Here is a 22,885-nt window from a genome sequence, read left to right as displayed (position 1 = left end):
TTCTGCTTGCGCTGTTTCATCAGTTTCATGCATTTGTCAAACGCTTTCATCTAAAGCAGTTTACAGTGCATTCAAGCTATATTTTTGATATATATATGATCTGATGCCTGTGAATTCTCTGAGATTAAAACACTTGACCTTGGTATTGCTGGTGTAATACTCCCAGTTGAAGCTATAGGAACACAGATAGTATAGCTGAAACCACTGATCTGAATTTATTCAGCTTAGCACAAAAAAACAGACTATGTTTAGTTTTCTATATATAGAAAATTAAGCACATAAATGCAGGATTTATCTAAATCAATTAACATAAGGGAGTAAGTTTGTCTGTGTACTATCTGTCATGTTGTACAATACTATTACAAGTGCATTAAAGGTAACAAGGATAAAAGCTTATAGGGACAGTTTCCCAGACAGGGTTTGTATTAATACAAACCTTACAAAAACAATATTGGTGTGCATCTTAAGACAAAACAATGTCACTGATCAATGTTAAGATATGTCAGTACAAGTTGTTTTTAAATTTAGGCAGCTCAAACATGCATTTTGGGACTAGGATAAGCCCTGTCCAGGAGACCGCCCCATGATGTAAAGAGTTCAAGACCCCTCCACATCCCTATTTAAATGTCAAAGATGCCCCTCAAAGACTTTTGCAACATGGCTGGTAACTCTGGCTGTCTACAAAGATAGCAGCAGTATTTAACAGTATTTAAAGGAACACGCCCACATTTGGGAAATTTAGCTTATTAACCATGTCCCCCAGAGTCCATAGATACCTTTCTCATTTCTGTGCGTGCTGTAACCCTGTCTGACGCAGCCCCTGCTGGCTTAGCTTAGCACAAAGACTGGAAGTGAATGGCTCCAGCTAGAATTACTGCAAAGTGCTGCTACTTGGGCGGAGTGATTTGCCCGCAGCACCCGAGATTGTGCAAATCACTCCGCCCAAGTAGCAGTGGTTCGCCTTCTGAGAATGTAGTTCCCAGTATGTATACGGTTAAAAGATGGCTGTGTCTCATATGACCTTGTTATTTGTACACAGTGTGACTATACAAACCACAACACATAAATAGGAAAATGTTTTGTCACTTATTGGGAGCAGTATGCTAGCTGGAGCCATTCACTTCCAGTCTTTGTGCTAGCGGGGGCTGCGTCAGACAGAGTTACAGCACGCACAGGGATGAGAAAGGTATGTATAGACTTATCTAACTCTGGGGGATACGGTGAATAAACTAAATTCCCAAAATGTGGATGTGTTCCTTTAACACCTTGAGAAAGTACCTGTTGCTCAAAAAAATGTTGGGTTGTTTTTAATCAACCGTTGGGTTAAAAAGCGACAAACCCAACCATTGGTTTAAATCAGTGGTTTTCAACATTTTTTGGACCAGCTAGGTCCCATTTGTTGGCTGCATACGTCATAATTATTTCTGGTCTTATTTCATTAAAGCAACCATTACATTTTAAAATAAGAATGAAACTATAGCGATTATATTTTTATGAGGAATAATGTCAATAAATTTGCCAAAATCAGAGAACCTTGATGATGTATGCAACCAACAAATGCAACCTCTAAAATATGTGGCCTTTAAAATGAGTTTTGGAATTTTGATCTTTTTATTGCATTACTTTCTTAAAGTGCAGTTAAAAGTACTGTTCAAACCAAAAGTATTATCTTCAAGATAAGAAAAGATGACATAAAATGACATGCATTTTTAAATCTGATAGATGCATTTCCTCTCTTAGGATGAATGTGGGCTTCCGAACTTCATAAATCAAAGTGTACTGAGCATTCTGGGCAGCGTGTGATTAATGAAGACACTTTTTGAGGACTCTCACTTACGCTGATGTAGGCACATGTCCGGTTTAGGCCTGGCTCGATTAGGCTCTGGGCTGAGGTTCTGTTGAAGATCCCCGAGTCTCTGCTCTTGATCTTTAGCCTCAGAGAGCTGCTGTGCTTAATGTCCGACAAGTCTTTACGTATCTCGCATGACACCTGACGACTAGCAGGACGGGAACTTGTGCTGGAGAGGTCCACCTCCGTATCCGTCCAGCCCTGTAATCCCCATACACATCACACACTATGCATATTTGTAGCACAACCAGTTAGGTAATGCTAGCTATAGCTCCTCTTCTCTTAGCGACTCTTCTCACAAAAATGCATGATATAAATCTTGCACAGGCAAAGATTAGTAGTCTTCATGCACTTAAATATTGTATGTTTCAATCCCACAGGTGTTGTCTTACCGACTCACTGTCGGACACTGAGGACAAGCGTGTTTTTCCAGCACGGTGAAGGTTGCTGCTGGTCTCGGATGAATGGCTGGTCACAGTAGAATGTCGTGTTGACATAAAGCTACTGCTGCTGAACTGGTCTTTACGTGGCACGCACAGTAGTACTCCCAGACACGGTATGTATTTTGCGATTGCAGACCTAAGACAGAGAGAAATAAACACAAAAGAAATCAAAACGGTGAGGGGGAAGATGCACAGAGAAGAATGGAAACACTGAAAGGGGAGGAAATCAAAAGACTTGTGGATAGTAACCATGCACTTTGTTTTGAATGATTCTGTGTGTAAACGTTTAGTGGATATCTCTCAAATGGAAAAAAAATCAGTGCAAACACATAATCAGTACACTCTTCCAGCACAAAAGACCTTTTCAATGGAGTCTCCAATTATACATATGACTCATAGTCATGTGTTACATTAATAACCTAAAGGGCACAGTGTATCATACTGAAAACACGTATAGATGTGTTTTACTTGAATAAGTGTAAGCTTTTCTTTGTGTGTATTTAACCGACGACCTTGCAATTGCCAGCACCAGGCTACAGAAACACTGCAATAGATTTTAATTACATATTCCCTTACAAACGATGTGTAAAATCCTTTGATAAATGTAGCAAATCGTAGGACCGATGGTACATGTATTAAGGAGTATTAAGGCAGATATATGTTAGGATTTGTGGTCATTAATAAGCTTTGATTGTAAGGCTATGTTTATATGGCAACGATGTAATCGTTTGCACTTATGAACATTTTCACATACACACGACAACACTGTCAAAAAGAAAAATAAATACGCTGTAATGTGCATGCCAGGCCAGTAGATGGGATTGGTACTTTGTAAAGAAACACTACAAGCCTTTGTACCTGCGATAAATACAAACAAACAAAATGGCAAAAGCATGTAGCAGCTTTGTTTACCCGTACTTTAAAATGCCAAAATGTTGTAAACATTTTTGGAGAAACATTAAAGCATCCATAACACACGCTGTTTCTGCGTATATCTGAGGTTTATCTGGAGTACCTATAGAGTAGTATTACATATTTCATATCTCTGAGGAGTCTTTAGTTTTATCAGATTTATAAAAGACAGAATAGCTTTACATATTCTTTCCGATAACGTACAAAAAAAAAATCGGAAGGAGGAGTTACGAACTGCGGGAGGAGCGAGTACGAGTCAACACTTTATACAACACTTACTGGATAACTTATAAATCACTACATGTTCGTGTCGCTATTTCCAACATTACACTTTAGTTTTACTTACCGCATGCAACTTATGACCCGGTTGGGACTTTTCAATGAAATCCATTGTTAAACAAACACACACGCAAAACTCCGCTGCTACCCTGGATTAACAAACTATATCCATTGTTTCAGTGCTAACTTCCTTCTCCTACATCCAAAAACACACTTCTTCTTTCATGCCATTGTTGAGTCTTGATATAAAACAAAGCTGTCGTGTGAAGTGATGCCTGTAACTTAGCATGCTCGGTGCCCCCGCTGATTGACGTGTGGATGTGGTTTTTCGGAGGGAAGTGTCCATAAAAAGAAGTTATACGTATAGCTTACCCCTGAAATGTCAGCTGGACCAGTTATCGAAAAAAACTTTCGGAAACTTGTACGAACCCTGGCGAAGTGCATTCGGCACAGAAATACACCACTCCTCCCTCCCCCCCTTTGAAACGCCCATTGAAACTACTGGTCTGGATGACTCTTAAATGCTGGTGTCATGTAAACAAACACCAAAGATTTTCCTGTTTATGGTTACAAATGCTGCAGCGTAAACTGCCCCTAAAAGAGCAAAGTAAAATTCTGTCAAAATTCCACTTGATAATTGGGAACAGTGCGTCTTTTCTTGTTTGGACATTTTTCACTTTGTACTTTCTCTGAACTATCTGTCTGGTGGATGGAGTATACCTAATTTCAAACACAATTCATATTTCTTCAAATGCTATTTATTGCTTTATGGGTAAAACTATTTTAATTCGCAAAACCTTACTGAATGCATGTTTAAAATTTTATAATATATGTGACCACCCACTATTTTAACAGCTTTGATGATAAAACATTTTTCCTATTTTTTTTCCTCAAAGAAAGAGAAAAAAACCTCTACTTATAAACCTTGAACCAAACCAATGCATTCCAAAAATTATTCACATTACAAACTTGCAAAGAGATCAAAAATCTGGATCACATTAAAACGTCAAAGACATCTTCTAATGGTTTTGATTACTGACTTAAAATATTATTTATATAAAATCGTATTAAAAGTATTCAAGTAAATTAAATGTATAGACAGAATATAGAGAGACTTAATTAAATAATTTGCAATCCACAAGTTGGGACCCCTGAAAGACTTGGGGCTCTATCATACATCCGGCGCGAGCAGCGTATTGTTCGACCCGGCACAATTATCATTTTCACGTTTAGCGCCACGTTGTTTAAATAGCAAATGCATTTGCACCCAATTTTGCCCCCATGGGCGTTCTGGTCTGAAAACGAGGTGTGTTCAGGCGCATTGTTGGTGCGTTGCTATTTTGAGGCAACTAAAAAAAGACTACGGCTTTGACCAACAAAAACCTGCTCTAAAGTCTAAAGTCAATGGCGCAATATAGTTTTTTGTACGGGACGACAACGCGCGTTTGCTTATCATGGATGCACAGCAGCACACAACCCTTTTTATAATATGAAAAATTAAAGGACTAAAATGTAAAAGATTATTATTGAGTCTCTTGTACATAAATGAGCACCGATTATGAGACTTTAGAAGCAGTGGCGGCCGGTGACACTTTTTATTTGAAGCGCACGATGCGAAGTTCGTCACAACATGTATGTAGCTTGTCATGTGTGTGTTTCGTCATTTCAAAATATGGCTTCTGCGCTTTGAGAGATCGTGTGTGCATCACGTGTCATGCCAAAATAAGTGTCTGCTGCAGACGCGTCAAAGGGTTAATGATAATAGAGACGCTCGCGTTTGCCAGATACTTGCATAATCTCATGCGTAATCAGATTTTACTGTTAAGGAAGTGTCTAGCGTGTATTTTGGGAACGTGTGCGTCTCTTTTATCATAAACGGTTTTGACGCGTGTGCAGCAGGGTATCTCGTGATGCACACAGGGTATCTCGAGATGCACACAGGGTATCTCGACACGCAGGACACATATTTTGGAACAGGAAACCACACACGTGACAATCCGAACACTTATTTTGAATTAGCGCATCCTCGGAAGAGCAGTCACGAGCCGCCACTGTTTAGAAGGCGTAAAGAGCTGCTTCACCTGTAGCCTGGTAAGTAAATAAATGCTTTGCTTTAAATAAATGCATCTGTTTTAAAATGTTTTTTTTTTTTTTTTAAATACTACCCCACGGATGTATTGTATATGATTGCTCTGTACCTGTGGATATGGTGAGATGAGAAACATTTTTAAGTAATGCTTTAAAAAAAACATGGCGCTGTCCGAGTGCTGAAACTGCTCTCCAAAAGTTTGTAAATTCTTCTAAAATCTCCTGTTTGTTACAATTAAAGTATTTTAGAGTACAAAGCTTTTCTTGCATATTTGCAAATTATTTTATGAGATTACAATGATTATGTAGGATATCAATACATTTACAGCAAATAAAAGCCTGCTATTTTTACTTCCATGACTGAAAGAGAAAGGCTTTTAAAGGTTTTAATCCCAAAAAATAATAATTTCAATACAGATAAAAACTACACAATTTTTTTTACATTAATCTTAAACTGGGGGTCTTCTTCCTCTGCTTAGTTTTTCAGTTCACAAATTCTGCTTTCTAAATAGGAATTAGGCATGGCGCCAGGCGCAACATGCTTTTAAAGGGGATGAGAGCTGAGACTCTCATTGGTTTATTGCACGTTACGCCCAAACATCCCCATTACTCATTACGAAAATAGGAACAACACTTTTAGGCTGTGCATAAACCATTTTTCCCGTCGTTAAATTTGCAAAAGTGGATTCGGACACGCCCATTTAGACCGTGCGCTTTAGACAATGTGCTTAGATTGTTAAAATAGGGCCCTTACACTTTAATGTTAAAGTGTTCCCTGGGATCAAACCCATGCCGTTTTTCGTTGCTAACACAATGCTCTACTACTGAGCTATACAGGGGCACATTCATTCATCTCAAATGAATCTGAAGCTCAGAATCAAACTCTGTCATCTCAAGGTATTTGTGTTTGTGTTCGGTACGCATTACTAACAGTGTAAGTCTGCCTGGCCATGGAGCACCCAGCATGTATTACTTGTGGAACTCTGCTTCATTTCACTTGAGTTGTCGGAGTTATTGAGTCAGGTGTGCTGTTGTGCTTCAGTGCTCTTACATTGTTTTTCCAATTTTTATCCAACAGAGACAACAACATATGCCCAGGGCTCAATAAGCGCTATTGAGAATTCAATTGTGACGCAAGTTTGTGAACCTCATTCAGTGAAGTCAGAACCAGCCCTTCCATACCTGTATTTTGGGTGAGTGATGGCGTAGATTATAGGGTTGTGGATGGCAGACGCCTTGGCGATCACGGCAGGTACAGAGTTCATGTACGGTGTGAGCATGTCAGCGTAGCTTTGGAAAAAGTGAGAAGACACTGCACATTAGACACTGTTATAACGCTCTTATGCTTAACATGACAGACATGTTAGGTTTGTTTAACAGATTTTTTTTAAGTTTAAAGGAGGTGAATATATCAGTTAAATTGCAGGTGTGTGAATAAGATATACTTTGGAAAGGAAATATAATATAATATCTTTGGTCTTTTGTCAGAAAAAAGACTTAGTGCGATACCCTTTCAAAAAGTACCCCTCATACAGTATGTGACCATAAAATCAGTCGTAAGGGTACATTTTTTGAAATTGAGATCTATAGATCATCTGAAAGCTAAAAAAATAAGCTTACCATTTATGTATGCTTTGTTTTGATAGGAAAATATTCGGATGATATACAAAAATGTGAAAATCTGGAATCTGAGTGTGCCAAAAATCAAAATATAGAGAAAATCACTTTTAAAGTTCAAAGTCCAAATTAAGTCCTTTTAGCAATGCATAATTACTATTGAGGTTTGTATTAAGTATAAAAGGTTTTTTAGCATTTTCTACTGGCTTACAGCTGTTCTGACCTTGTGGACTGAATTGGAATACATAAAAACCAAACTTAAAGTCGCCAAGTGTCAGAGTGAAACGGCTTCTTTCGAGAACTGATTTGATTAAAGATAATAATTAAAAAAATAATAATGAAGCTCAAAGATAAGTCATATGTAAAAAAAACACAATATTTTAAAACAAATAACAGTTTATCATTCCAATTTCATTTTGACCTTAAATAAGAAATCCTGAAAGAGCGGGAAGCAATGAGAGGAAGCCAATTTTTTGCTGCATCCAAAAAATAAAGTTTTGATATATTAACGGTAGAAAATGTACAAACTATCTTCATCTAACATGATCTTTACGTAATGATTTTTGGCATAAAAGAAAAATCTATCATTTTGACCCATGCGATGCATTTTTGACTTTTTCTACAAATATACCCATGCAACTTACGGTCCAGTGCCACATACGCTGTAAAAAGTAAAAGTTGGATTAACTTAAAAAAATACTTTTAAGTTGAAAATGTTTACATATTTTGGGTATTACCAATTAAAGTGATTTTTTTATTATTTCACCTTAAATTTTCACTTAAAAAAAGTAAAAAAACCTCTAAAATTAAAGTTTTTAAGTTGATCCAAATTTTACTTTTTAAAGTGTATTAGTACATCAAATGTATACATTGATTCCAAATGTATACCTGTGTACCCAAATTAAAAATATTAGGGTGTTTTTAAAGGGCACTGTCCCAGTGAAAGTTTGGGCCTTTTTTAATATTTTAAAGGCGCTTTCGAGTTTTCGTTGACGAGACGGAACGAAAATGATTATAAGTCTGACGTTTACAATGCATGTCGTTTCTGCCTATTTGCGTGAAATTTGTCTGTTTTTAGCTAAAAAGTATCAGCAATGCCGCCGCTTCCTATCCTTGTTTTGGGTATGCCCACCACCCGGCTGCCACCATGCCGCACATGCGCTCCAGATTTCACACAACAACAACACACCTGCGGCTGTGGCGAGTTCGAAGGACTATGGCGGTGACACCAATAAACGGAAACGACGAGATGATTTATGGACATACTTTCATTATAATCTATCAGAAAGAAAACCGGAATGCATATTGGGAGACGACGGTAAATGTGGCCAGAAACTAGGTGGGAAGAATACCACCAACCTCAAGCGGCCCCTGAAGGCTAATCATACTAATATTTTTTTAAAGGTAACTAACAAGTCACGCTGTTAACATATCATATACATTCAATTTTACTCGACAATCGCCTTATGACACATTTCATGGTAAGCTTAAGGTTTTACATGTATCTACTTGTCAAACCTATGCCCATTTCCAATACTTTTTGTGGTGTATTTAAAAAAACAAGGCAAGGCACGCGTTTCTCAACTTTATAAGCGAGGTCTCAGCGTAACACACAAACTCAACATGAGGGTATATCAGGCTCAACTTTTTTGTTATGACATGCACAGAAGGCACAACGACAACGGCAAGCCCTCAGGGCAGTGGCGGTTCTACACGGAGGCCAAGGGTGGCCCGTGCCTCTGTAGACATGTCCCTGGCCACCCCTGTGGCCACCCCGTGCTGACCAAATAAAAAAGTATACATTTATTTTGATTTTACACGCGAGCGCCAAAAGAGGAACTAATGCGACGCAACGTTCTACACGGGCGAATTAGAGCGGCGCACCCAACCATTGTAGCTGGCTGCAGGTGCTGCTCAGCGAGTGTCTCAATTTGTTCCCAACCTCCCGATGTTGAGAGTGTGAATGCAGGTTTGGGCACTGGTAAGGACTCTAGCTCACTTCATATTGGGACACTGTTCACTTGTTCTCCTGTGGCGTGGCTGCTTAAGCGCGGTGATCATTTACAGCTGTTACTCATCAACAACCGGCAAAACCTACATCTCACTAACTTTTTAAAGTTTACACATTGTAAAAAGCGCTGTTATTATGCTCTTACATATACGTGCATACAATTGGAGGAATATAATTAAATGTTACATATAAAAATGTTTACAATTTAAAATAAATATTATTTTAAATACTGATTAGATTGTGGTCCCTAACTGTCTAGCAATGTGTGTTTATATGTAAACTAAAACCAACGTTTGTCTTTATAAAAGTTTGCATTTCATAAAGTTTATTGAGTAGGCTCGCATGCTTTTCGGTTGGGGTGCTTTAGAAAAGAGCCCAGCTCCCCTTTTGCACCTGCACTCACTCTTTTATTAAATAAATATTTATATGATTGTAAAGTAAAATAAAGTTTACGGGGCAGTTTCCCGGAAAGGGATTAGACTAGTCCTAGACTAAAATAAATGTAAGAGCTGTCCAAACGGAAAACAACTTGCAATGCCATATCTTAACCCTGCTGAAAAAAAACAGCATCAAACCAGCATGGACCAGCATGCGAATTATGCTGGTCTATGCTGGTTTGATGCTGGTTTAGCTGGCTGTTTTTTTCAGCAGGGAATACACCAGTGCCCTTTGTTTTGCTTCAAAATGCACACAAGTAATGTTTTTAGTAAGGCATGTTTGTTAAAACTAGTTATATTTCCTAATTAAACTAAGGCCTAGTCCTGTCTTAAACTAATTCCTGTAACCACCCCTAAAATCTTTAAATATAATTTCTTTCCATTTTTTTATGTGCCCCTCTGGTAAAACACTGGCCCCTCCTTGGCCCCCCTAGTGAAATTTGTCTAGAACCGCCACTGCCTCAGGGACAACCTTAATGCACATTTTAATAGTATTAAATACACCACAATTTTTTACCTAAATTAATTTGTTAAAGACCAGTTTTTTTTACTAAAATTCACTTAAACTTGACTAAAACCTTTTTGCTTTTTTATCGACTAAAACTATCAAGTTTATAAGTGACTAAAATGTGACTAAAACTAAAAAGCATTTTTGTCCGTAAGACTAAGACAAAAACTAAAAGGGCGACAAGAAATTTTAAGTTGGATCAGAATATCAATAGAAAATGTTGGATAAACCTATTACTGTATCACTATAATAAGCCAAACTATGAAAACAGCTACGAATCATGTGAAGGATATGTTCATTCTCACCCAGCAAAAGCTGTAAGAGCCACACAGGAGTAAGGAGACCAGGAGATGACATACAGCAGGATCACTATCAACGCTATTTTTGCCATTTTCCATTCATTTTTCATCCGGTTGAACCTCTTGATGGAGTCTTTGGGCCCTCCTTCTCCATTGATTTTTCCTACAGCTCTGTTATCCCCATCACATGCATACACACACGGGCAGGGAAAACACATGCATCAGTTAACAAAGTGAACAAACAGAGTTGAGTTGATTGGTCTGTTTCTGTAAAGGACACTGTAAACATAGCATCTGAAATCAATCTCTTTGTAAGCACTAACACGCCTCCATTTACAATATCCTGATTCTTCTTTGTCTTCTTCTTCTGGGCCAGAAAAGCTTTAATAGTAGGAGTTAGGATGCACCGATGTATTGGCCTATAATCCATATCAGCTAAAGATAAAAGGAATTGTTTCCACTATTGGACATCTGACATTTGCTTTAAAACAGCTGATGATTAAATCCTGCAAAAGGTGACTGGAAAATGATGTATTTAAAAAATAACTTTTACCCTCTGCACTGCTAGGATTTCACAACAATAATTTAAAAAGTGTAAAACCGATATATCATCAGTATTGCCAGATACTATTCTAAATAAACAAATATGGGTTTCGGTGCATTCTTAATAGTAATTGTAAAGTCTTTTAAGGGTGTCACAATATTTTTTTTTTATACATCTTAAACAATCCTTGTTAATGTAAATAAAAATTATGTATGCCGTCCATTCATTGTCACCTGTTGGTATTACGAATGGCCCTGAAGATGAAGATGTAGCAGTACATGATGACAAAAAGGGGAATGAAGAACACAAAGATGAACAGCAGCATTGTGTAGGCGCGAACAGAAGGACTGAAGGTCATGTAGTCCCACGAACAGGAAGTCAGCAGACCTTCGGGAACATACGCGCCTGTGAATGAAAAGATAAAATTCAGTCACGGTCTGCAGTTGTTTGCGTGTATGTGATCATGTGGGTGCTTGTAATCGCTTACTCCATCCAAAGAACGGGGGCAGGCTCCAGCCCATGGAGTACAGCCATGCAACAGCGAGTATGACCAGGGCGCGTTTGCGTGACATAACGCCGATGGAAGTCAGCGGTCGCGTAATCACAATGTATCGATCAACCGCAATTATCATGAGTGTGATCATTGAGCAGATACCAAACAGAGCACCGCAGAATGCATATAATTCACAGGCTGCAAAGAAAGAAAAATTGTGTTTAAAAATGGACGTCTTTATGTCACAGGTGCATCTGCACAGGATATCACAAAAGGCTGCGTTTATGCAGAATGTTGCACAGCCTATATGCATTTACACAGAAATTATTTCATATTAATAATAAATTGTGGGAAAATAATAAAATACGATGCTTGAACCTTTGCACAGATTTTACACAGAAACACAGCCAGATCAGATATGAACAAAGACAGGTCAGAGCTGGCATATTTCAATTTGGCTGTGTCTTCAAACAGAATTTGGAGCTACTAAATTAAAGAAACTGGGTTGTGCACCAGCCAAGCAACTGGCACTGGTAATGTTTTTCTATTTATTCAACTAAAACACCAAGGACAGTATATGAACAACACAAGACTAATGTGCAAATTCTTACCTTTTATTAACAAAATGACCTCTGAATAGAAGATGATTTTAGACAGATGTGCCAAAAGGAAGCTTGGCAAAGCTTTACCTGAATTAATTTACTTTTTATTGACTTTACTGTTGTTTAATATTTTCTGTTCTCTAATGCTTACTATAAACCCAACAGAATACATTTTCCATAAAATAGTAGTTACATAAATATGTTAATATTATGCCAGGTATTATGGGTTTTCGTCATTTGGCTGGTCCTCAAAATGTACTTTTAGGTTTTGTTATTACTGTGTCAGACCACCTGTTCCATACCTTGCGGAAGTCTCCCATATGATGCTCCCTGATGCCCGCGAATGCTGTTAAATATCCCGGAAATCAATTATTTGAAAACGTGCAAGTTAAAAAAAAAAATTTGAACATGGTCTCAGAGCAAGCAACAAGACAAAGCGAGAAAGTGACAGCGAGCATGTCCTGATTGGTCTCCAACCCCGATCCTAGTGAGCTACCTTCGCGCAGACTTTAGTTCCAACTGTGCTCCCACACACCTGTCTGTAATTATCAAGCAACCCCAAACAGCTTGATTAGCTGGTTCAGCTGTGTTTGATTGGGGTTAGAGCTGAAATCTGCAGGATGGTAGCTCGCCAGGAGCAGGGTTGAGACCTCTGCCATTGAAGAATCATTTAAGGCTGTATGGTTCCATAACGAATCTTTATCAATCAAAGAATCTTACTGTTTCACAACAAGTTCATTGTAGTGAAAAAGTTTCTTTATAGAAATTATTCTTTTGAGAACTTTTGACTGAATGTTTTTGGGGGGAATGGTTCTTCTGCAAAGAACCTGTAGCATTTTTATTTTTAAGAGGGTTGAGAACTTGAGTCAGAACAAGAGGAATTGAAGCAGACGCTCACAAGCCGTCGAGAAACCTTGAGGGAAATCTTATGAGAGTTCCTTCCACTCCATCAAGCAAGCAGCAACTACTTCACATCAAAGAACAGACTTTAGTGCTTAAAAGGCTCTAAACAAAAGTCCATCAGTGATCAAAGTACCCTTAAGTGACCTGACATATCTTGTGGTCAAGTCCTTATTCGATCATTCGAAGCCTAATGCCACATATCAGATATTTACAAGCATGAAATGGTATGCTTTCAAGAGAGACTCTAGCGACTAATCTTTAAATCTTTATATAAGACATCACATCTTTAAAATATTGTATTTGTATTACATGCTTTCTATAATAAACGAAAAGGTATGCATAAAACATACACTGCAAAAAATGACTTTCTTACTTAGTATTTTTGTCTTGTTTTCAGTAAAATATCTATTTTCTTGATGAGCAAAATTACCAAGGAAAATAAGTCTAGTTTTTAGACTTTTCTGCCAACGGAATAACTTGAATTAAGTGTTTATGAAAAAGTAAACTTATTTCAAGAAAAAGTTTCTTATTCCATTGGCAGATTTTTTTTGCTTGTTTTAAGCAACAATTTATTTAAAAGATTATATTTTTTGTCTAAAAACTAGACTTACACTCACCTAAAGGATTATTAGAAACGCCATACTAATACTGTGTTTGACCCCCTTTCGCCTTCAGACCTGCCTTAATTCTACAAGGTGCTGAAAGCATTCTTTAGAAATGTTGGCCCATATTGATAGGATAGCATCTTGCAGTTGATGGAGATTTGTGGGATGCACATCCAGGGCACGAAACTCCTGTTCCACCACATCCCAAAGATGCTCTATTGGGTTGAGATCTGGTGACTGTGGGGGCCATTTTAGTACAGTGAACTCATTGTCATGTTCAAGAAACCAGTTTGAAATTATTCAAGCTTTGTGACATGGTGCATTATCCTCCTGGAAGTAGCCATCAGAGGATGGGTACATGCTTGTCATAAAGGGATGGACATGGTCAGAAACAATGCTCAGGTAAACAGAAATCGAGACTCATCAGACCAGGCAACATTTTTCCAGTCTTCAACTGTCCAATTTTGGTGAGCTTGTGTAAATTGTAGCCTCTTTTCCTATTTGTAGTGGAGATGAGTGGTTCTCGGTGCGGTCTTCTGGTGTTGTAGCCCATCCGCCTAAAGGTTGTGCGTGTTGTGGCTTCACAAATGCTTTGCTGCATACCTCGGTTGTAACGAGTGGTTAGTTCAGTCAAAGTTGCTCTTCTATCAGCTTGAATCAAGAGGTGAGTTTACATCATTTAGGTTATAGATAACGTTACACTCTTTTTTACCATATGAGTGAGCAACTATAAAGGCCTGGATCTGAACCATTTAAAAAGATTAAACGCGTTTGATCAAGCAGTCATGGCTTATTAGTTGACAGCTGGATTACCTTTTTCCCCAAAGATCCATCGCTTATGCATACTGGTGGTGAAGAAGGTTGGTGTCTGAGTGGCACACATCAGAAAGTCAGTAACAGCCAGGTTAATGATAAACATGTTGGCAGGTGTCCTCAGACTCCTACTCCTGGATAAATGCATACATTGAAACAAAGTAAAAGTGTTAGACAATAAGTTCAGTAGAAATGAGTTAGAAAGCTACACTCTAAAAAACGTTGGGTTAAAATTAACCCAACTTGGGTTGTTTTGCAACCCAACGTTGGGTTAAATATGGACCAACCCAACACTGGGTTATTTTAACCCAACAAGTTGGGTTGTACAATCAACCCAACCAGTTGGGTTGATTTTTTAACCCATCTGTTGGGTAGAAATAACTTTTTGTTGGGTTGAAACAACCCAACGTTTGGTTAATGTGTTTAAAGCTGAAATTTTGTGGTTTAAATTGCTTTCATACCTTTCATTGTGGTGTCTATAAATAACAAAGCATAGATTTAATTGAAAAAGCATATTTATTGCACATGAACAATAAAAGAGTACATAGCCCTACACAAACAATCAACTTTCTAATAAAAAAATATATTAGTATTATATCTCACGATCTAAAATGACAGATACCCGGTTAACATTACAATTAGATCAAGTAAAAAGTTGTACAAGTAAGGGATAATGTATTGGCAGCATGTCATCACAGAAAAAAGCCCCAACAGTTTCTTCAGGACAAATGTCACAAACACATTGGTTTAATCATTTGTAAATTTAATGTCGGATATGTTATTAATAGACATTGATATTTAATTTTTGTGTAATATAAAACTATACTTGTCAAAATGATTTTCAGCATTGGAGTTTTTAGTTTTGAGCAGTAGTAGAATGTCACGACTGGCCAATCAAAATCTAGCATTTTAGAGAACCGTGTAATAAGAAATGGTTAATGTAACACATAAGATCAACACTAAGTTGCACAAACAGTCAATATATGATCAACATGAGTTATCACCCTAGCATGACAAATAACTACACAGACGTCTTATAGAAAGAGATACCGTTCTTGGGAGTTTGTAAACAACAGTCTTCAAAAACACCCACACTGATGTGCACTGCTTAGTAAAATGAATGTCCAAAACATAAAAAAAAGTTTAAAACATGTCAACATCACCAAGGAGGGTGTATTGCTGGAGTGACTGTCTGTCAAAAACAACGAAGGCTTGATGGCAGAGATCGTCATCTTCCAATCCAAGGACAAATGGGAATGGTTTTGTCACCTCAGCCTCTCAGAAGAATGCAACCATGTTGGTCCCAACCTGTTGAAACAGACAAAACACTTGTTAGAATGCAGGCAAAGACGCTAAATGCATGATGCAGCATTATTATACAAAACCAAACAATTGATATTTCATACACACAAATGTAGTATCTAGTTTAATTGCAATGAAATTTATAAATTTCTGTTTTATTTCAATAACCTTACAATATACTCTTTGTTCATGCCAATAACTCAGATTCACAGTAATTTCAGATTCTGCCACGTCACTTTACCTGGCAGTAAGCCCGATTTTTTAGATTTTGCAACAACCTGCATACTTGCCCTTATTACTTAATATAGCCAACACTTTATTAGCATATATTATGTAATGAATACAGGGCTGGACATTAAAGGAATAGTCTACTCATTTTCAATATTAAACTATGTTATTACCTTAACTAAGAAAAGTTGATACATCCCTCTATCATCTGTGTGCGTGCACGTAAGCGCTGGAGCGCGCTGCGACACTTCGATAGCATTTAGCTTTGCCCCATTCATTCAATGGTACCACTCAGAGATAAAGTTAGAAGTGACCAAACACATCAACGTTTTTCCTATTTAAGATGAGTAGCTATACGAGCAAGTTTGGTGGTACAATATAAAACGTAGCGCTTTTCTAAGCGGATTTAAAAGAGGAACTATATTTTATGGCGTAATAGCACTTTTGGGAGTACTTCGACTCGCCTGAAAAGTCCGCTCCCCTTCTCCCTCTCATAATGGGAGAGGGAGGGTGTTACTGCGCCGAGTCGAAGTACTCCCAAAAGTGCTATTACGCCATAAAATATAGTTACTCTTTTAAATCCGCTTAGAAAAGTGCTACGTTTTATTTTGTACCACCAAACTTGCTCGTATAACTACTCATCTTAAATAGGAAAAACGTTGATGTGTTTGGTCACTTCTAACTTTATCTCTAAATGGTACCATTGAATGAATGGGGCTAAGCTAAATGCTATCGAAGCGCCGCACAGGCTCCAGCGCTTACGTGCACGCAAACAGATGATAGAGGGATGTATCAACAATTCTTAGTTAAGGTAATAACATATTTTAATATTGAAAATGAGTAGACTATTCCTTTAACGTTTGTCCCTAAAGTTAATGTTTTAGAGTTGCGAGTAAAAGAACATTTATCTTGGCAGAGTTTTAACTCTATTCCTACTTGTAAACATGTCTTCTTGCTAGTTCACAAACAAAATATTAAATGTTTTAGGTTGCTTGCAAAGCAAAGTGTGCAATACTTCCATTACTTACATAAACTTAAACTTTTCTTCCCACTTTTGTAGACAGGAGTTGGAATATCATCATGGGGTTCTGTAGAGAAAAATGTTTAGGTTAAATTAGTAACTTTACTGTCATAATACTCAGCAAATAACAATTGTATTCCCAAGTGTACCTGTAGGTGATTTGTTGATGCTCCTGGTTCTTGGCTGGGAAGTTGCAGGATTCTGTCTGTAAAATGCAGTGCCCAAGTTTCAAATAGCTTTTCGGCATGGTCAGGGAATAACACAGAGAAGTCTTGTGAACTCTGAAAATGACAAATCATGCATTCATTTTCAATAAAACTTTAATGTAAATTTATGCGATAATGAATGCTATATGGGCTAGCTTGTCAGTGAACTACGGTTGCGTGTAGTAAATGGTGCTTCACCTGTTCTCAGATGATGGCAATTTACTTCTAATCACAGAACCGGCTTTACCGATGAGATGGGCTTGACAATTGTATACAATTAAAGAGATAGTTGGGCCAAAAAAGATATTAAACCCATAATTACTCACCTCCAAGCCATCCAAGATGCATACGTCCATCATTTTTCAGACTAACACATTTTCAGTTATTTTAGAAAATGTTTTAGATCTTTTAGTTAATCAAATGTAAAGTTATGGGATCCACTCCTTCAAGTCCAAAAATATTTGCATCCATCCTTCACAAAATAAATCCATATGGCTCCACGATAATAAACAAAGGCCTTCTGAGGGTAATCCGTGCAGTGTTGTTGTAGAATTATAACAAAAATAACTAGCTTCTGCTAATGGCGCCATCTTGGTCGCGTCCGCATTTAAGATGAGAGCTGTCCTGAATACAGAGGAGTCTAAGATGGCGGTATTACTGGAAGCTAGTTATTTTTGTTTATAAAGTTTAAATATAGATATTTCTACAAAAAAACGGCAAGGATTACCCTCAGAAGACCTTTGCTTATCATCGTGGAGCCATTTGGATTTCTTTTGTGAAGGATGGATGCACATTTTTTGGACGTGAAGGAGTGGACCCTGTAACATTACATTTGTTTAACTGAAAGATCTAAGACATTTTCTAAAATATCTCAAAATGTGTTTGTCTAAAAAATGATGGACATATGCATCTCGAATGGCTTGGGGGTGAGTAAATCATGAGTTTAATATAACTTTTGGGTGAACTATTCCTTTAATCGTGCAACCTTACTACTTTTGAAAATGACATACTCACAGCAAAATAAGCAGGGATTCTTAATAAAGAAATGCTTTGATATGCCTCATTGTATTATAAACATATCACTTTAAATAATAAAAAACAAGTGCATTTTCATGTTACCTGTAAATAACTTTGTAAAAGCTGGTATCAGAACCTCAAAGTGACATTGTTTTAGCTTCTCCAGGAAAAAAATATCCATCTTTTATCCATCAGGGTCTGAGGAAGAGCCAAAACTGTGATTTAAGTGGGCATCATCAAAAACATTTGAAAAAGATAAAAATGTCTGTAACTTACAGACCATATGAGAGTTCACACCCTGTCTGTGAACTCAAGGCTAAAGTTTCATGATCTAAACATGATATTAAAAGCATCAGTTTGATTTCAACTTTTACGACAAACGACTATTTATTTAAAACGTACACGTTTCCTCCTCATATTAACTTTATCTGTTTTAAACTGAATTTCTAAACCATTAGAATACGTTACATTCTAACGTTTCTAAAATTATTAAAACAAGCCATTTTAGACATATTTCATAAAACGTTTGATCAAACGAAATATTTAAATCATTTAAAAGCAAGCATATAGATTTACTGAGCATTACAGACTAGCCAACGGACGCTAATAAAACTTTTAATAAGAGTTATGTCTTGTGAACCATCATTTTGCATACTTTTGCATTCAGAAATAGTTTAAATGATTAAAAACAATGACACAAACCTTTTCCTTCAAATAAATCAAAGATAAGTCGATGAAAAAACGTTTATGAATCCTGAAGTGATGTTAAATTCCCGCGTCAGGTAGCGTGCTGTGGCAGGAGGAGTCTGACGTGTCTGTGTGGGGGAAGGGAGAAGTTCTCTCTGGGGAAGAACAACACTGACACCCGGTGGTCGCGCAGGTAACATTCCGACTTTTTGAAATTGAACTTTAAAATTGGCGTTCACTTTACAAACCGACTGCAAATTTGAACATTATACATATATATTCTCGCCTGAACTTATGTTTACAATACATTTTGTGGACTAGAGAAAGTAATATTGAGAAACAGCTATATGTATCTATTAAGTTGGCTCTGCTTCAAAATTACCCAACATATAACCCAACAAGTTGGGTTACACAAAAACTACCCAACACTGATAAAACAACCCAACAAAATAACCCAACTGGCTCAACCCAGCAGTTGGGTTGAAAAAACAACCCAACGTTTTTTAGAGTGTAGGAAGAGATGCAAGACAATGGAGGAATTCCTTTTATTTTATATATTGATTATGGGACAAAGTATTTTGTTTGACTTACCTGTACTAGAGATGCGCGGTTGGCGGTTACAGCCGCGGACTCCGCGGATAAACCGCGGATCGGGCGGATGACGTGACGAAAAATAATATTTTAATTAGATTCGGGCGGGTGGCGGATCGACTGCTTGTTAGCTGTGTCCTTCTAAGCATGCAACCTTAAAAGGTGAGCACTCTGTCTTTCAGGGTGGCAGCCTCAGAAGTTCTCAAAGAGAACTGAAATGAGACGGTCTAGCCTTCTGAGGACCCATAATTTGCGTCACCTGTTGCACGCGCCCCCAGTAGCCCCCACCGCGCCTGTCAGCAGAAAACAGCGGAGACATTTCTGACTTATTAAAATAAATATGTAATCAAAAATATTAATTTATTTTAGAAAATATGACACATTGATGTAGATTAAACTATTCAACAGTATATCAAATAATCAACCTTATGTTGCAAATATACGCAACATAAACAGAATAATATTAACACAAAACATAACTTATAATACTAAAACAGTGACAAGAAAAAGTTTTCTAATACACTTTTATTTAATAAAGGTTTTAATTGTTTGGGATAGCCTCGGCATGTTAAGAATCCATTCGTTCTATCATTAACAGCGCAGAGAAATGAGGACGCATTTTGACATAGCTCTTATCAACGCCTCAAAAAATGAGAATTAAAAACAAAGGAAATAGAAGGTCAGAAAAGGTTTGCCTGGAATAAGTTTTACAAAGTGGTAAATCAGGATGACACCAGTGCAGACTATGTAATTTGTGCGTTTAATTTAGGCATTACTTATTTATTTATTTTTGTCCCGTGTGCGCCGATCGGAGACTGAGTTCACTGCTGATATTCTAGAGCTTTCTAGTCTTGCATCGCCCAGTCAGCGGATGGCGGGGGTCCGTGTACCTTTTGATAGTTTGTTTTTCAACTTCAAATGAAGTAAGCAGAAACGAGAAAACGGCCCCTTTGTTCGTTTTTTCGTTTTTTACCGAAAGACGAAAAACGAGATTTCGGGTTGATTTTTCGTTTTTTTGTTTTTTGGTAAAAAACGAATAAACCACTCTAAAATTCGTTGTGACGTGTGGGCGGTCGCTAGACGCACCTCTCCGCCAATTGGTCAACCAAAATGTGAATATGTGACATCATCCGTTGTTCCTCAAGTCTGTTCAACAAAATAAAAGTCCTCCGCTGCTGTAGCAATAGGCTAATCTTTAAACTTTACAGGTCAGGTCTTAAATTGTGCTTTCTTCTCTGTAACTTAACGGGTTTCGGACCATTTTTTTTTCATAAATATTAATCTGCACCTGCATGGTTTTATTTTATTATTTTATTTTAGATATTTGGTGAAGCCGCGCTACCCTTTATAAACAGCGCAGATAGGATAGGGTTTCCCAAAAGCATCATAAGGCTAATTAGATCGTAAAAACACGAAAATTAAGCATGGTTTTATTGTGGTAAAACTGTAGTAACCATGTTTTTGGTGAATGGATTACTATCAGCAAAACTATGGTTTTACTACACTAACCATGGTTTAGTTGTCAAAACCATGCTATTTTGTGGTTACCATGGTTTTACTACAGTAACCATGGTTTTTTAGTTTTAACTGTAGTAAAACCATGGAGTATTTTCGTAAGGGAACGATCGTACGAATCATCTTAGAATTTCCCAAAAGCTTCGTAACAAGCACTTGAAAATCATCGAAGATCTACGAGTGGTCTGGAGTAATCGTTAATTCTTAAGTGCATCGTAAGACAACAGAGTTACAAGGACACCTGCAGGACAACCAGCAAATTGCACTCCTGCAATGACGATAATGTAATGTTTTAAATGTAGGCTATATTTATTTATTGGGTTCTTATATGTTTATTTTATATTAAATATATAAAATATTTTATATTAAATATATAATATAATCTTATAAAAATTAAAAATTCAAATGAGAAATCAAATTTAAACGACAAAACATAAATTAATAAAGAAGTAAAACGTATTTTTTTTTTGTATTTTGGAAAAGTTGGTATTTTATATTAAATATTTATTATATTTAATATATTAAATAAAGATGCGAGCGATCGTTACGTGCATCTTTGGGAAACGCAAATGAACCACAAATGTTCGTTAAGTAGCTCGTAGAAAGCGCTCTTAAGTGCAATGTTCAACCAAGTGTAAATACGTAACTTTCTTCAGTTTTGGACAAGAGATAAAGTTTGATTTATATGACAGATATGAAAAGTTATTAAAAATACAATGTCATGTGGTAATTTTGTTGAAGTGATGATTTCGGTTTGTCTTCGGTTGATTTCTGTGTGCGCGCTTTTGTTTTTTAATAATGAACCACAAATCGCGTTCTTGTGAAGAGGAAATTATCTTATTTTTAATCTGTTTATTACAACTAAAATAATATTTTTTTGTTAAATTTTTACTTCATGAATGTAAAAGCAAGTAATTTGGTGGATGCTTCAACACAGTGCAACAGAAAGCTTTGGCACATTTTTGCCGGATTTATTTGTTTTATGAAGAATTGATGTTGAATCAAATCAATATTGGATTGATTCAATCTCTTACAGTACACGTGATTTAATAAACACACGATGATATTTGCTGTGTGGTGAATAACAAGATCTAACAGTAAATAATAATCAATATCTAAAAAATAGAGAAACTCAAAATAAGAGGACATGTACGACAAGCAAGTTCTGCATAATGCATAAATGCTGATTGAGCTTCATGTTTCTTTATTGAGATAACGCGCATTGGCTTGGCTTATAATGATCGAGCTAAGCTCATTGCTGGTAAGAATGATGATAATTATTAAGACATTATTAATTAAATAGATTTGTAATAATTGTTCATTTATATTTATATTAATATTGAATGTTAGACCTATTTATAAAAATATATGTAATAATAATTAATAAATAAATAAATATAATAATTTTAGACATATTTATTTTTATGTCTCTAATTTTAGTGTTAGCACCAACAAAAAAAAACATGAATGAAAGATACATTTGCAAATTACATGGTACATTAACAAGCGGAATTCAAGCGGTACAATATTTGCCATGGCTATACTCATGAGTACTTTTTAAATGGCTTCTTTTTAGTCAAAGATTTGTATTTAGTACAGTCACACTGCATGTTTGGGAAGTTTGACAGTACTTTTCAGTCGTTAGATTTTTTTAGTATTCCCACTCATGCAAATATGACTATTGCACAAGTAGCCTATCTTTTTATATTTCTCCATAAACCTTCGAATACTAACAAAAAAATCTGCTATGATTTTCATAGTTTTGCAATACCAATACATAAAATTACATCCTAACCCAAACCCCAAATCTAACCCCAACACCAAGCAATAATTTAAAAATAAAATAAACAGGAAAAACAATACTTAAAATAACATTAAAAATAAAGTCGTGCGAGCCGGGCGGGACACGAAAAAC

At 36.7% G+C, this 22,885-nt stretch overlaps 1 protein-coding gene and 1 long non-coding RNA gene across 11 annotated transcripts in view; both read right to left on the bottom strand.

Annotated features, from left to right (window-relative positions):
• usp54b (ubiquitin specific peptidase 54b) overlaps nucleotides 1-22,885 on the bottom strand; it is a 192,239-nt gene that overhangs the window by 2,050 nt on the left and 167,304 nt on the right. For all 10 annotated transcript variants that reach the window (XM_073815525.1, XM_073815523.1, XM_073815529.1 and 7 more), the window contains 7 exons: nucleotides 14,404-14,537; nucleotides 11,475-11,678; nucleotides 11,221-11,392; nucleotides 10,450-10,614; nucleotides 6,754-6,861; nucleotides 2,242-2,428; nucleotides 1,838-2,050 (listed from right to left, as the gene is read on the bottom strand). In XM_073815525.1, the coding sequence (XP_073671626.1) occupies nucleotides 1,838-2,050; nucleotides 2,242-2,428; nucleotides 6,754-6,861; nucleotides 10,450-10,614; nucleotides 11,221-11,392; nucleotides 11,475-11,678; nucleotides 14,404-14,537 (1,183 nt within the window). The remainder of the gene's footprint in view (nucleotides 1-1,837; nucleotides 2,051-2,241; nucleotides 2,429-6,753; nucleotides 6,862-10,449; nucleotides 10,615-11,220; nucleotides 11,393-11,474; nucleotides 11,679-14,403; nucleotides 14,538-22,885) is intronic.
• LOC135720262 (uncharacterized) lies at nucleotides 16,975-18,935 on the bottom strand. The gene is made up of 4 exons (XR_010521245.1): nucleotides 18,880-18,935; nucleotides 18,280-18,375; nucleotides 17,104-17,235; nucleotides 16,975-17,021 (listed from the first exon to the last, which is right to left on the bottom strand). It is a non-coding gene; the product is annotated as an uncharacterized lncRNA (long non-coding RNA).

The sequence above is a fragment of the Paramisgurnus dabryanus genome, chromosome 1 (genome assembly GCF_030506205.2).
Source record: "Paramisgurnus dabryanus chromosome 1, PD_genome_1.1, whole genome shotgun sequence".
Taxonomy (NCBI): domain Eukaryota; kingdom Metazoa; phylum Chordata; class Actinopteri; order Cypriniformes; family Cobitidae; genus Paramisgurnus; species Paramisgurnus dabryanus.
This window is presented reverse-complemented; position numbering and strand designations above follow the sequence as displayed.